Source organism: Ranitomeya variabilis, chromosome 1 (assembly GCF_051348905.1).
Source record: "Ranitomeya variabilis isolate aRanVar5 chromosome 1, aRanVar5.hap1, whole genome shotgun sequence".
Lineage (NCBI taxonomy): Eukaryota > Metazoa > Chordata > Amphibia > Anura > Dendrobatidae > Ranitomeya > Ranitomeya variabilis.
This window is the reverse complement of record NC_135232.1, coordinates 347,977,364-347,992,320: the sequence shown is the minus strand read 5'-3', so window position 1 is coordinate 347,992,320 and position 14,957 is coordinate 347,977,364. Positions and strand designations below refer to the sequence as shown.

Here is a 14,957-nt window from a genome sequence, read left to right as displayed (position 1 = left end):
CATAGGGAGATGAGTGAGAGGTGGAGGTTCAGATATGCACTGCGCATGTCCATGGATCTCAGGCCCCCAGTGGGATTAAATCAGAAGACAGTACGAGGCGGGCTCTCGGCCAGCGCGGCCGCACAGGCGCAGCCAGTCTGACACCAAATGATGTCAGAAGACGGGCAGCGCAAAATGTGTGCATGGCCAAGGGCTAACCTAACAGCGCAGGCTCCGGGACTGATTCAAACAACGCTGAGGAGGCGGCGCACGGCGCCAAGGGGGTAAGAATGACGGCTGTGCTGCGTCACATCACAAAGGAAAGTTCCACCAACCGGACGGTATCACGGTAGGAGGGGACACTTTTCATAAGTGTTAGGTTCAGCATGTGCAAGGAGCACCACGAAAAGAGGCACTTTTTCCCTTTGCATCATTACTGCTGCACAAGGTGGCTCCTTCAGTAACAAACGCCTGGTGGGGGGGGGGACAGGTTCCCTTAAATTTAACTTGTTGTGCCTGCGTGGCGGTCGCAGTACACGTTGCCGTATACACAGCAGGGGAACAGCTGGCGGTGCTGAACCCCACTAACACATTGGCGAGGTGTTTGGCTCTGTGCGGACAGCACTTCTGGACAACAACTAGCGGTGTTGGAGCCCAGGGACAGGTGGAGGAGGAGGAGGAGGAGGAGGTAGGAGGGATTGCCACACACACAGCAGGGGAACAGCTGACGTTACTGAACCCCAATAACAGAGGAGCGACTGTTGGGACTGTGCGGACAGCACTTCTGGACGGCAACTAGCGGTGTTGGAGCCCAGGGACAGGTGGAGGAGGTAGGAGGGATTGCCACACACAGCAGGGGAACAGCTGATGTTACTGAACCCCAATAACAGAGGAGGGACTGTTGGGACTGTGCGGACAGCACTTCTGGATGGCAACTAGCGGTGTTGGAGCCCAGGGACAGGAGGAGGAGGTAGGAGGGATTGCCACACACAGCAGGGGAACAGCTGACGTTACTGAACCCCAATAACAGAGGAGGGACTGTTGGGACTGTGCGGACAGCACTTCTGGATGGCAACTAGCGGTGTTGGAGCCCAGGGACAGGAGGAGGAGGAGGAGGCAGGAGGAGGTAGGAGGGATTGCCACACCCACAGCAGGGGAACAGCTGACGTTACTGAACCCCAATAACAGAGGAGCGACTGTTGGGACTGTGCGGACAGCACTTCTGGACGGCAACTAGCGGTGTTGGAGCCCAGGGACAGGTGGAAAAGCAGAGGAACACAATGTAGGCCGAAGCCTGATTGGAGAAAGTCGAAAGGGAACCTTTAACCCCCCCCCCAAGGCGTTTGTAGCTGAAAGAGCCAGCTTGTGCAGCACAAAAGATGCAAAAGGAAAAGGTGGCTCTTTTCATTATGCTCCTTGCAAACACAGAACTAAACACTTATAAAATGTGTCCCCTGAGACCGTCCCGGAGGTGGGACTTTCCTTCGTAATATGACGCAGCACAGCCGTCATTCTTACCCCCCCGGCGCCGTGCCACGGCTCCTCAGCGTTGTTTGATTCCGTACCGGAGCCTGCGCTGTTATGTTATCCCATGGCCAGGCACACTTAGCGCTGCCCATCTTCTGACATCATTTGGTGTCAGGCTGGCTGCGCCTGTGCGGACGCGCTGGCCGAGAGCCCGCCTCGCAGTGTCGTCTAACGTAATCCCACCGCGGGCCTGGGATCCATGGCCATGCGCAGTGCATATCCTCACCTCTCACTCCCCTCCCTACGGCTTCTTAAGACTGTGCGGTGTCACGGCCGTGGCATGCTATTAGGGACCAGCTGACACCGCACAGTCTGAAGAAGCCGTAGGGAGATGAGTGAGAGGTGGAGGTTCAGATATGCACTGCGCATGTCCATGGATCTCAGGCCCCCAGTGGGATTAAATCAGAAGACACTGCGAGGCGGGCTCTCGGCCAGCGCGGCCGCACAGGCGCAGCCATCCTGACACCAAATGATGTCAGAAGACGGGCAGCGCTAAGTGTGCCTGGCCACGGGATAACATAACAGCGCAGGCTCCGGGACGGAATCAAACAACGCTGAGGAGCCGGGGCACGGCGCCAAGGGGGTAGGAATGACGGCTGTGCTGCGTCATATTACGAAGGAAAGTCCCACCTCTGGGACGGTTTTACGGTATCAGTGGACACATTTTATAAGTGTTAAGTTCTGCGTGTGCAAGGAGCTAAACAAAAATAGCTACCTTTTCCTTGTGCAGCATTACTGCTGCACAAGGTGGCTCTTTCAGTAACAAACGCCTTGGGGGGGGGACAGATTCCCTTACATTTCAGTTGTTGTGTCAGCGTGGCGGTTGCAGGACACATTGCCGGCTACACAGCTGGGGATTAGCTGACGTTACTGAAACCCAATAACACTGGGTCGTATGTTTTGACTGTACAGACGGCACTTCTGAGCCTCAACTGGCGGTGTTGGAGCCCAGGAATTTAAGTTCAGGTGGTAGAAAGATGAACACAACAGGAGACCTGGATAACGTAGACAGTCACCTAATTATTTAATCAGGAAGAGGAGTGGCAAATTCCTGCGAGATCCAGGCCTTGTTCATTTTCAGGAAAGTAAGCCGGTCAACGTTATCGGAGGATAGTCGCATGCGACGGTCAGTTAGTACACCACCTGCAGCACTAAAGACACGTTCCGATAATACACTGGCCGCAGGGCAAGACAGCACCTCCAATGCATACTGGCTTAGCTCTGGCCATGTATCCAGCTTTGAGACCCAAAACTTGAAAGGTGAAGAGCCGTCTGGGAGTACAGCAAGAGGGCAAGACATGTAGTCTGTCACCATCTGACGGAACCGTTGCCTCCTGCTGACTGGAGCCGTCTGTGATGGTGTAGACTTTTGTGGCGGGCACAGAAAACTGTGCCACAGTTGGGCCATACTGGTCTTGCCTTGGGCAGAGGCACTGCTTCTGCTCCCTCTTTGTGCAGAGCCTCCACCACTGCCTGGACGCACTGAGCTGCTTTGGAATGCACTAGCAGCACTTCTCTCAGTTGGAATGGAGAAGATGATGGAATTCACCAGTGTGACTTGGTACTCCCGCATTTTTCGCTCCCGGTTCAACGGTGTGATGAGGCTTTCTACGTTGTCCCGGTAGCGAGGATCGAGGAGGGTGAACACCCAATAATCAGACATGTTGAGAATGTGGGCGATGCGGCGGTCGTTTCTCAGGCACTGCAGCATGTAATCCACCATGTGCTGCAGACTGCCAACTGCCCAAGAAATGCTGTCCCCTGCTGGAGGCGTGATCTCTGCCCGCTCGTCATCACCCCACCCTCGCTGTACACACTGAGTACTGGACAATTGTGTAACTCCCTCCTCTGGACGGATGTCTTCCTCCTCCATTGACTCCTCCTCATCCTCCTCACAAACTGTCCCCTGCCTACGCGTTTGTGAGGAACCACGTGGCGCTGACTGTCCAGAAGATGATGGAAATGGTGAATTCTCATCCTCCACCTCTTCCACAACATCATCCCTTAGCGCTTGCAGTGATTTTTCAAGCAGGCAGATAAGGGGGACAGTCATGCTGACTAGTGCATCATCTGCACTCGCCATCCGCGTGGAATAATCAAAGGGATGCAAAACCTGGCAGACGTCATTCATAGTGGCCCACTCTGTGGTTGTGAAGTCTGTACGGCGCTGACTGCGACTTCTTTGCGCCTGAAGCAGCTGGTACTCCATTACAGCTTGCTGCTGCTCACACAACCGCTCCAACATATGTAACGTGGAATTCCACCTGGTAGGTAGGTCGCAAATGATGCAATGTTCCGGCAGGCGGTGTCGGCGCTGCAGAGCCGCAATGCGCGCTTTTGCCGTGCTGGAACGCCGCAAGTGAGCACACTCTAGGCGGACCTTGTGCAGCAGTGCATCGAGATCCGGATAGTCCCTCAAAAAACTCTGCACGACCAAATTGAGCACATGTGCCAGACATGGGATGTGAGTGAGGTTGCCGAGGCCCAGAGCTGCCACCAGATTTCGGCCATTATCACACACTACCATGCCTGGCTGGAGATTCGCTGGCACAAACCACGCATCGCTCTCCTGCTTGATGGCATTCCAGAGCTCCTGCGCTGTGTGGCTTCGATTCCCCAAATAAATTAATTTCAAGACGGCCTGTTGACGTTTGGCCACGGCTGTGCTCATGTCGGTCGTAACAGGTAAACGTTCATCACGGGTCCATGTGGAGGTGGACTGTGACGGCTCCTGCAGCGATGATTCTGAGGAACTGGTGTAAGAGGAGGAGTCAATGCATACAGAATGGATTCCTGCAATCCTTGGAGTGGGCAGGACACGTCCTGCGCCACTCGCACGATCCGTACCCGGCTCAACGACATTAACCCAATGGGCAGTGAGGGAAAGGTATCGCCCCTGTCCATGTTGACTGGTCCACGCATTGGTGGTGAGGTGGACCTTGCTACTGACGGCATTCAGTAGCGCGTGTTTTATGTGTCCCTCCACATGCTTGTGCAGGGCAGGGACGGCTTGCCTGCTGAAGTAAAAGCGGCTGAGCACATTGTACTGTGGGACTGCCAATGACATCAAGTCACGGAAGCTGTCAGTCTCCACCAGCCTGAATGACAGCATTTCCAGTGACAGAAGTTTGGCAATGCCTGCAGTCAGAGCCTGTGCTCGTGGGTGGTTTGACGAGAAAGGCCGCCTTTTCTCCCATGCCTGTACTACCGATGGCTGTAGACTGGGCTGGGAGTGTGTGGATGACTGGGAAAGTGGTGCTGCGGGTGGAATTACAGCGGGTCTCTGGACAACAGGGCCAGAGGTTCTTCCACGGCGATCCTGGGAGGAAGCCGAACCAGCTGCGTGTGAGCTGGAGGAAGAGGCAACACGAGCTGAAGAGGTGGTAGCTGCCGCTGTTGGTTGGCCTAGCTCTTCAGTGTGTTTTTCTAACTCCGCCACGTGCCTGGTGCGCACATGTTTCCACATGTTGTAGGTATTGAGGTTGCTGACATTTTTCCCTCTTTTGACTTTTTGATGACACACCTTGCATTTGACATAGCAAATGTCATCTGCAACTGTGTCAAAAAAGGACCAGGCACTGCAAGTCTTGGGAGCGCCCTTTTTGGCTTTTGGAACAGACATGCTCCTAACGGGTGCCAAAGCGGAGGCTGCAGGATCCGCAGTCTTCCCCCTCCCTCTCCCTCTTTGGGCCGTACGGGGAATCTCTTCCTCAGAGCTGCTCCCACCACCTTCCTGTCCCTCACGCCAAGATGGGTCAAGGACCTCATCATCTACACTACCCTCTGCCCCCAACTGCTCCTCCTCGGTAGTCTCAGCAGCAGAGCACGCACCAGTAAGTGGCACCTGAGTGTCATCATCAGCTGATGCGGCCTGCGATGTTGTGAACGGAGCCACTGGCCCACCCGCCTCTTCAGAGGAAGAGAGAAATAGCTGTTGGGCATCGCTGCACCCTGCCTCTTCTTCCATTTCTCCAATGCTGCTTGGCTGGCCCCCTGTTTCCAAGCCAAGAGATTCAGAGAACAGAAGTAGAGACGGCTCCTGTCCTGGGCTCTCTGTCTGCCTGGGCAATTTGGCAGGTGGTGAAGAGACAGATGGCTGCTCTCCAGTGCTCTGTGTCTGAGAGGATGTGGCACTAATTGAAGTTGATGCATTAGCTGCCATCCATCCGACAACGGCTTCAATTTGTTCTTCACACAGCAGCGGTGTACGGCGCTCTGCGACAAAGCTGCGCATGAATGACTGTTCCCTGGTGAAAGTGGGTGCTGATGAGTCACCGGTGCCCGCAGCAGGCACAGAATCCCCACGTCCCCTCCCTGCTCCGCGCCCACGTGCCTTACTCACTGCCTTCTTCATCTTGGTTGACTGATAAAGATAAGCAGAAAAGTACTAACGGATTTGTGTGCTTATTCCTGAACAACTCCTCCTAACAGGTATAAGAAACACTAATTTTCTAAAGTGTGGACTAGACTTTAATATGAGCTAATGTGGCCTACACAAATGTAAAGTCGTGTCACTGGTGTGTTTGGTGAACTTTATTATTTATTTATTTTTTGGGGGCTTAACTGACAACAGATAGAGCTGCAGTCACACAGAGACCGTGCAGACAGCCGTAAACGGCGCTGCAAGGCCCAAAAACCCTCCTCTACGTTATCCTATGTAGTGTTTTTCCACAAATTAGCTGGAGACGGGTGGAAAGACACTAATAGGAATTTTTTGAAAAAATGTGCAGCAGACTACACTACTTTGAAAAACAAAAAAAAAAAGAACAGTATGAGGCAATGAACCACCCTCCCTGAACTGAATACAACCAGCTATGGATGGCCTATGTGGCTGCACTCAGACTAGAGAGTGGGCTACACACACACACACACACACACACACACACACACACACACACACACACACACACACACACACACACACACACACACACACACACACACACACACACACCTTGCAGATCGCTGTGAAAACAGCGCTACAAGGCAAAAGCAAGGTGAATAGTAGGTGAACACAGCGGTTGCTAAATTAGCCTTTGGAAAGCACAAAGAAGCAAATCGCTATCTCTAAACTGGCCCTCAGTCAGCAAACAGCGTCCTGTCACTAACTGAATTCACAGCAGAGTGACCGCAAAATGGCGCCAGCGACTTTTAAACTGCATCATGACATCATGCATCATGACATACTTGCGGTATCGGAATGCTCAACACTAATCTTAAGTGTGCTAAAATGTATTTATGGACATGTATAAGACAGATTGTCTATCACTAATCGACACCACCCTCTTGACTGCTAATCCCAGTCAAGAGGGTGGTGTCGATTAGTGATACAGTCTGCCTTATACTTACTTGTCCATAAATACATTATGTTAAATCTTTGCCAATTACACAAAAGAAGTCACTGCTTCAGGACTGTGTAATATATTCTTTAATAGGTTTATTCACCACGTGCTCAAGGTTATGGCTTGCGCTGTAAGTTATGGTGTACTGAAACTTTCGCAAATGTGTTGACTAAACCTATTGAAAAAATATTGTGCTGTTGCTTCTTTTGCATTATTATTTAAACTGCCCAGTTTGAATACTCTTATATTTCTAGATTTTTCACATTCATCACTATTGAAAATGTTACAAGTGGTGATAGTTGCTGCATATCCACTACAATTGAGGACAAGGCAATTAAATTACCACTCAAAATTCAAAAGCAGAATATATACTAGAATTTCCTACTTGGAGGCTCATAAAATTACTGCCTTGGGTCTCCTTTCAGACATTCCATTATACCGGTATCAGGAATAAATGGTGTCATCATTGTGCCATCCGCTTTTTTTCCAGTATGGCTTAATAAAAATTTTATTCTTTTTAAAATGTGGAGCCCAAAACTGAAGCCCATATTCTAGGTGTGGCCTCACCGGTGATTTATAAAGAGGTAACAATACGTTGAGTTCACAGGATTTTCTCTCTTTACACACCCTAAGGCCGGTTTCACACGTCAGTGGCTCCGGTACGTGAGGTGACAGTTTCCTCACGTACCGGAGACACTGACACACGTAGACCCATAAAAATCAATGCATCTGTTCAGATGTCATTGATTTTTTGCGGACCGTGTCTCCGTGTGCCAAACACGGAGACATGTCAGTGTTCGTGGGAGCGCACGTTTTACACGGACCCAATAGAGTCAATGGGTCCGCGTAAAACACGGACCACACACGGACATTCTCCGTCTGGGGTCCGTGTGGCGTGCCGGAGACAGCGCTACAGTAAGCGCTGTCCCCCCCACATGGTGCTGAAGCCGGTATTCATATCTTCCCTGTAGCAGCGTTTGCTATAGAGAAAATATGAAGAATAGTGTTAAAAATAAAGATCCATGTGTCTGCCGCCCCCCCACCCCCTGTGCGCCCCCCCGCTGGTCAGAAAATACTTACCCGCTCCCTCGCTCCTTCCTGGTCTGGCCGCGCCTCCTACTGTATGCGGTCACGTGGGGCCGATCATTTACAATCATGAATAGTCAGCTCCGCCCCTATGGGGGGTGGAGCCACATATTCATGACTGTAAATGATCGGCCCCACGTGACCGCATGCAGGAGAAGCCGCGGCCAGACCAGGAAGGAGCGACAGCCGACGGGGGACCCGGGTAAGTATTTTCTGACCAGCGGGGGGGCGCACAGGGGGTGGGGGGGGCGGCGGACACATGGATCTTTATTTTTAACACTATTCTTCATATTTTCTCTGCAGCAAACGCTACTGCAGAGAGGATATGAATCGCAGCTTCAGCAGCTTCAGCACCATGCAGAGTGGGTACCACACGCTCCGTGTGGTACCCACTCGCCATACGGGCGGCACACGTGTGCCGCTCGTATGGCCTCCGTGAGTTCCCAGGCACACGGACACGGATAACTCCGGTACCGATTTATTCCGGTACCGGAATTATCTGGACGTGTGGGACAGCCCTAAAATGTTGTTTGCTTTCGCAGCTGCTGCTCATCATACTTGTTAGCCAGAATACCCAAGTCCTTCTCCTGTTCTGTAGTCACAAGTATTGTCCAATTTGATGTATATGCAGCAAAAGTATTACTCCGTCCTAAGTGCATTACTATACATTTATCTACATTAAATCTCATTTGCCAATCGTTTGCCCAGTCTGTCATCTTTATTTAGATCGTCTTACAGTATTGTAATGTAAAGGTCAGATTTTAATATCCTATATATGGTAGTTTTGTGTCGTTAGCAAAGACTAACACTTTACTGTCAATCTCATCCACAAGGTCATTAATAAAGAGGTTAGAAATAATCGGTCCTAGCACAGATCCCTGTGGTACCCCACTGCTGACTATATCCTATTTAGAGAACGTACCATTTACAACTGTTTCCTGTCCCTTAGCAAGTTTTTTACCCATCTGCATAGTCTCCCCCAGTCATTGCTTCTGTAGCTTCAGTATAAGGCTTTTATGTTACAATATCAAATGCCTTTGGAAAGTCCAGATAAACCACAAGCATCCATATTTGCACTTTCCTCCTCATAGAAACCCAACATGTTAGTTAGACACGACAGATAACAACTGACAACCAGCACTGGTTTGTGAAAGGTATTATTCATTGCAAAATACTGTATTTCTGCAGGTTATCTTTTATAATACCGTATATACTCAAGTATAAGCCGAGATTTTCAGCCCACTTTTTTGGGCGGAAATTGCCCCTCTCGGCTTATACTCGAGTCATACCAGGGGTCGGCAGGGGAGGGGGAGCGGGGGCTGTCTAAAAATACTCACCTAGTCCCTGCTTCCCCGGCGCCGGCAGCAGCAGCTTCAGCTTCTTCCTGTACTCAGCGGTCACATGGTCCCGCTCATTACAGTAAATGAATATTCGGCTCCACCTCCCATAGGGGTGCAGCCGCATATTCATTACTGTAATCAGCGGTACCATGTGACCGCTGAGTACAGGATGAAGCGCTGCGGCGTCGGGGAAGCAGGATCTACACAGCGGCAGGACTAGGTGAGTATACGGGGAGGGGAGCGCTGCGCTGCGCGAGAGTCACCTGCTCCTCGTTCCGGGCGCCGATCTGTCTCCAGCAGTGACGCTGAGGTCAGAGGGCGCGGTGACGTGGTCAGTGCACGCCCTCTGCTGAACGTCAGTGCTGGAGACAGATCGGCGCTGGAACGAGGAGCAGGTGACTGTTGAAAGTGCCGGGGGCCTGAGCGACGGAGAGGTGAGTATGTGATTTATTTATTTTTTTTGCAGCAAATGGGGCAAGTGTCTGTATGGAGCATCTATGGGGCCATAACGTTCCTGCAGCACTATATGGGGCCATAACATTCCTGCAGCACTATATGGGGGCCATAACGTTCCTGCAGCACTATATGGGGCCATAACGTTCCTGCAGCACTATATGGGGCCATAACATTCCTGCAGCACTATATGGGGCCATAACATTCCTGCAGCACTATATGGGGCCATAACGTTTCTGCAGCACTATATGGGGCCATAACGTTTCTGCAGCACTATATGGGGCCATAACATTTCTGCAGCACTATATAGGGGCATAATGTTTGTGCAGCACTATATGGGGCAAGTGTCTGTATGGGGCCATAAATAACGTTTGTAGGGCACTACGGCATATGGGGCAAGTGTCTGTATGGAGCATCTTATAGGGCCATAACGTTTGTGCAGCACTATAAGGGGCAAATATCTTTATAGAGCATCTTATGGGGCCATAATCGGCATTTGTGCAGCATTATTGGGCAAATGTGTCTATGGAGCATCTTATGGGGCCTTTATTAACCTTTATGCAGGATTATATGGGGCATATTTTAATATGGAATTCCTGATTCAATATGGATATTCAAAGACACTTAACCTACTGATGTCTCAGTTAATTTTACTTTTATTGGTATCTATTATTACTTTTGACATTTACCGGTAGCTGCTGCATTTTCCCCCCTAGGCTTTATACTCGAGTCAATAAGTTTTCCCAGTTTTTTGTGGCAAAATTAGGGGGGTCGGCTTATACTCGGGTCGGCTTATACTCGAGTATATACGGCACTTTAAAAAATCTTGCACACCACTGATGTCAGACTTACCGGATGCTAGTTGCCACCACTGATGTCAGACTTGCTGGGTGGTAGTTGCCACCACTGATGTCAGACTTGCTGGGTGGTAGTTGCCACCACTGATGTCAGACTTGCTGGGTGGTAGTTGTCTGGATCCATCCTTTAACCTTTCTTAAATATCGGTACCCATCAGCCATCCTCCAATTCTGTGGCACCACCACTGTTACAAGAGTCTAAGATGAGATACAGAGGTCTGTTAATTAGTGAGCTTAACAATGATTGCGTTGAAACAGAAAAGCCCAGCCACTGGAATCGGAGTACCTTTCCCTACATTATGCTGCTCTCTGATTACATAGCAAAACCTGCTGACAGATTACAAGTTTCACATCTACATAATATATGTATTTATATTTCCAGCAAGTTCACTGGACAAGCATTGCTGTCAGAATGGAGGTACCTGCATGCTAGGCAGTTTCTGTGCCTGCCCTAAGCATTTCACAGGAAGACATTGTGAGTTTGACTTGCGGAAAAGGTGCGTGTTATGCAAGCAAACCATACACCATGCATTACATTTACCTTCGAGGACTGATCTTTTATCTGCTCTATTTTTTTTTCATCAAGGTATTGTGGTTCTGTAGCTCACAATCACTGGCTGCCCAAGAAGTGTGCTTTATGCAGATGCATTCATGGCGTTATGTACTGCTTCCCATCTGGGGCCTGTGGTAAGTCTAAGTATAGATGCTTTCCATTTTAATCAATGGAAAATGATTGACTCTCCAGGTTGCAATAGATTTTATGTAACAAAGGCATAGTTTACAGTGCGGCCATTTATACACACATAAAAATAACAAAGTGTACAAATCCGTACACATTTCTTGGGAAGCTGTAGCAATAAGCTGCTAGAATTATATTGTGCCTGCGGCAATCTCCACTGCTTAACAGAAAATGATTGCCTTCTGTTTTTACCATTTCCGAAAATCCAAGCAATCCAAAGAGTGTTTAGAGGGAGCATGTTAGCCTTTGATAAGCAACACAAACACGTAAAACATACATGCACGGTTTACAAGAGCCGGGAAACAAAGATAAATGAATCCCATGTCGCGGCTGCAGTGTAGCCAGCCAGTATATGGTTTCAGATATATTGACGGAATTGCCAAATTAATTGAATTATTACGAAGATATTTAACTTAATTTATAACCTGGAATTCCATTAACAAAAAAAATATATATATTCTCATGAAATGGCAGTAAATATGTCCTTGAGGAGTCACATCAAAATGTTAATCCTTTTTTGTCCCCATTCCTGTCATGTAGGGTTTTTTTTGGTTAATTTCCACATAGCAATAGACCATAGTAATGGGTTTATAATGGGGATGTGCACTTCCAGCTTCAAGCTGTATTATGCCATGTTCAGCACCTATTAGATTAACCATGTAGTTTCCCAAGTACAAATAATCATGCCATTCAATGGCCAAACGAGGTGGTTGTAAACTGCAGTCTAAATAACACGGCCAAGTTTACAGCTGGAACTTCAGGGCAGGTTTACATCTAGAATATCAGGCAGGTTTTATCATTGGTGGCTTTGTCGGGGCTTAAGTCCAAAGCCCTGAAAATGTGATCTTGTGCTGACAAGACAATTAACATCGATGATACGGTGAGAACCAAACTGTAGTCCACCACGTCAGTCAATTACCTTGTAAGTACATATGTTCAAGTCTCAGTTTTCAGGGCTTTAGACGTAAACCCTGAAAGATGAAATGTGATGTGAACAAAACTCCTGGGCCCTGGTGTAATCTGAAACATGTTCCCTCATCTATCGGGTGCAATTTATAAAAAGGTGCTTTCTTTAGTAGGCCTTCAGGATCCTGGGCTACGGAAAAATATCTCTGTATCACACCCTTGGCCCAATCAATAATCAGCTATTGTAGGATATAATTACAATATTTTGATGAGCCCGGCGTTGCCGAGCACAGTAACTAACTGTGGTTAGTTATAACAAATTATAATGATTATCCTCCATCCCATAGTCCCGTGCCCATATACCCATCATACATATCCTCCATCCCATATTCCCATGCCCATATACCTATTATGACATCATATTTGCCATGGCAACCATTCTGACATAGTCGCCATGGCAACCTATTATGACATCATCGTCGCCATGGCATCCATTGACATCTTCACCATGGCAACCTTTATGACATCATCGTCACCATGGCAACCACTAGGATATCATCGATACACACATACACTCAGATAGATAGAGCATAGATCAATAGTTAATGAAGGTGGAAATAATCCTTAGGTGCCTTATCCATCACGGCTAATGGTAGATGGTAGTCCACCTTCAATGGCCACATAAAATGCACTTCCGGCCAGTAATAGTCTTTTCTTGGTTATACAGTGATATATCCATACTTGCATATAGCAGATTAGCCATTTAGGGATCTGGTATAGCTTGTTGACAACCCAACAGATGCTATAAGGGTATGTGCGCACGTTCCGGATTTTTTCCTTTTTTTTTGGCGGTTTTCCATGGCAAAAAAATGCTTAAATGCTTTCATTAAGCATCCCATCATTTTGAATGAATTCCACAATTTTTGTGCACATGTTGCATTTTTTTCCGTGATAAAAACGCATCGCGGAAAAATATGCAGCATGTTCATTAATTTTGCGGATTAATCGTGGATTTCCCGCTATTTAATGCATTGGGAAGATTCGGAAAAAAACACGTAAAATCCGCAAGAAAAACGCATGGGGCTTTTCTGCAGAAAATCTCCGGTTTTATTCAGGAAAATTCTGCATAAAATCCGGAACGTGTTCCCACAGCCTAATGCTTCTGTCCAGTGGGGATGGGGAGTAGGGGAGTTGGTATCGGGAATGACAAAAATACAGGTACGGTGTACAGAAACTGTATCCGCTCACCAAAAGAAGATATTTTATAGACCTATGTTTTGCATTTTTCCATATGGTTGTTTTGTTTAAATATTTTTGCTGAATTATAATTATCACTATAAAATAGAACCAGAAAGCTGAATAAACTCTAATAACGCTGTAAAATTGGCCTCATTCTACTCCAGAATTTTGCAAGCAATAAAACGTCAGATAGCAATGAGCTGTCCGGAATTCCATTTGTCACCTAGCAGGTCGGGTTAAAATGGACAGATAACTAGATTATGTGAGAAAATGGGAGCATATGGAAGCAATCACTGCTGTCATGCATTTTATGCCCTTTTCATAGAAGGGAAAATGACAAGGCTCTAGTTGTCTTATCAAAAGTCCTTTATGACTACAAAGGGAGCTGAAGAAATCAGTAGCAGACATTTAACACCTTTTACCTCCCATAAAGGGCCCATGTCTCCTGCAAATGTTTAGGGAAAGAATAAGAACTACAGCTCATCCTGTTTCTTCTCATAGCAGAAAAGATTTTGATGTCTATAATTGCTATATGTTTTTCCTGGTGATTTCCATGTATTTGAATGGTCCGTATATATATATATATATATATATATATATATATATATATATATATATATATATATATATATATATATATAATTTTTATTTATTTTTGTTTTCCTTCACAGAATCCAACGAGTATAAAGAGGAAATGCGAATGATGCAGTCCAAAGGAAGGGCAAGGTCTCCTTGTCCTGTTGTGATGCTTATCCTTACTGCAGTTAGCATAGGACTGATGACGTTACCTAGTTACCTATAGAAGCCACTTTACCAAATTTTTAATTTATAGGCGCAATTGAAAATGCGTCACTTTTATTAAGAGATTTTATTTTTCAGAGATTTATAGAAAATTGTAATCATTCTAAACTTTTTTTTTTTTTTAATTCTGTATAGTTTACTGCTAAGCTTTATGAAAATTGTAAAGTTCAGAATAAAGCAATTCTTTTCTTCTTGATCTTTGTAGTGGTCCATGCTCGTGAGTTGGTTATCTAGAATACAATTTTTTTTTTTTACAGTATGAAAACTGATAAAGCAGGAGTGCAATTTCCGGAATTTGACGTAGGTTTGGGTCGGTGTCTTGCAAATCAATTAGCTCAGCACTAGTTTTTATGACTCTGGGGTTGGGTGTGACAATTGAAATATGTTTACCTATTCAATAGTGATAGTGGGAATGGGGTCAATTAGTCCCACAAATCCTGAGCGGCATATTTCATGAGCTCACACAGTTCAAAACATTTTAGCATTTTTATTCAACAGTAAGTATTAAACAGAAGTATAACTATCCTAAAATATTTTTGAGGTTTTGTTACCATTAAAGGTTTTAACAAATGCAAGTACTATAAATTTTAACTCCCATGTTTCTATGCTTTCATATTTTACTCCATATTTACATTTTTCTGAATGGAGAAAAAAAAACAAGACCGTTCCCTTGTGAGCTTTGCTGTGT

General features: G+C 47.1%; 1 protein-coding gene across 1 annotated transcript in view; it reads left to right on the top strand.

Annotated features, from left to right (window-relative positions):
* The window catches only part of LOC143794009 (cryptic protein-like), a 63,812-nt gene extending 49,347 nt beyond the window's left edge, over positions 1 to 14,465 (top strand). The window contains exons 4-6 of the mRNA XM_077280927.1: positions 10,967 to 11,081; positions 11,171 to 11,271; positions 14,140 to 14,465. Of these exons, the coding sequence (XP_077137042.1) occupies positions 10,967 to 11,081; positions 11,171 to 11,271; positions 14,140 to 14,270 (347 nt within the window). The 3' untranslated portion in view covers positions 14,271 to 14,465. The remainder of the gene's footprint in view (positions 1 to 10,966; positions 11,082 to 11,170; positions 11,272 to 14,139) is intronic.
* Positions 14,466 to 14,957: the final 492 nt, after the last annotated feature.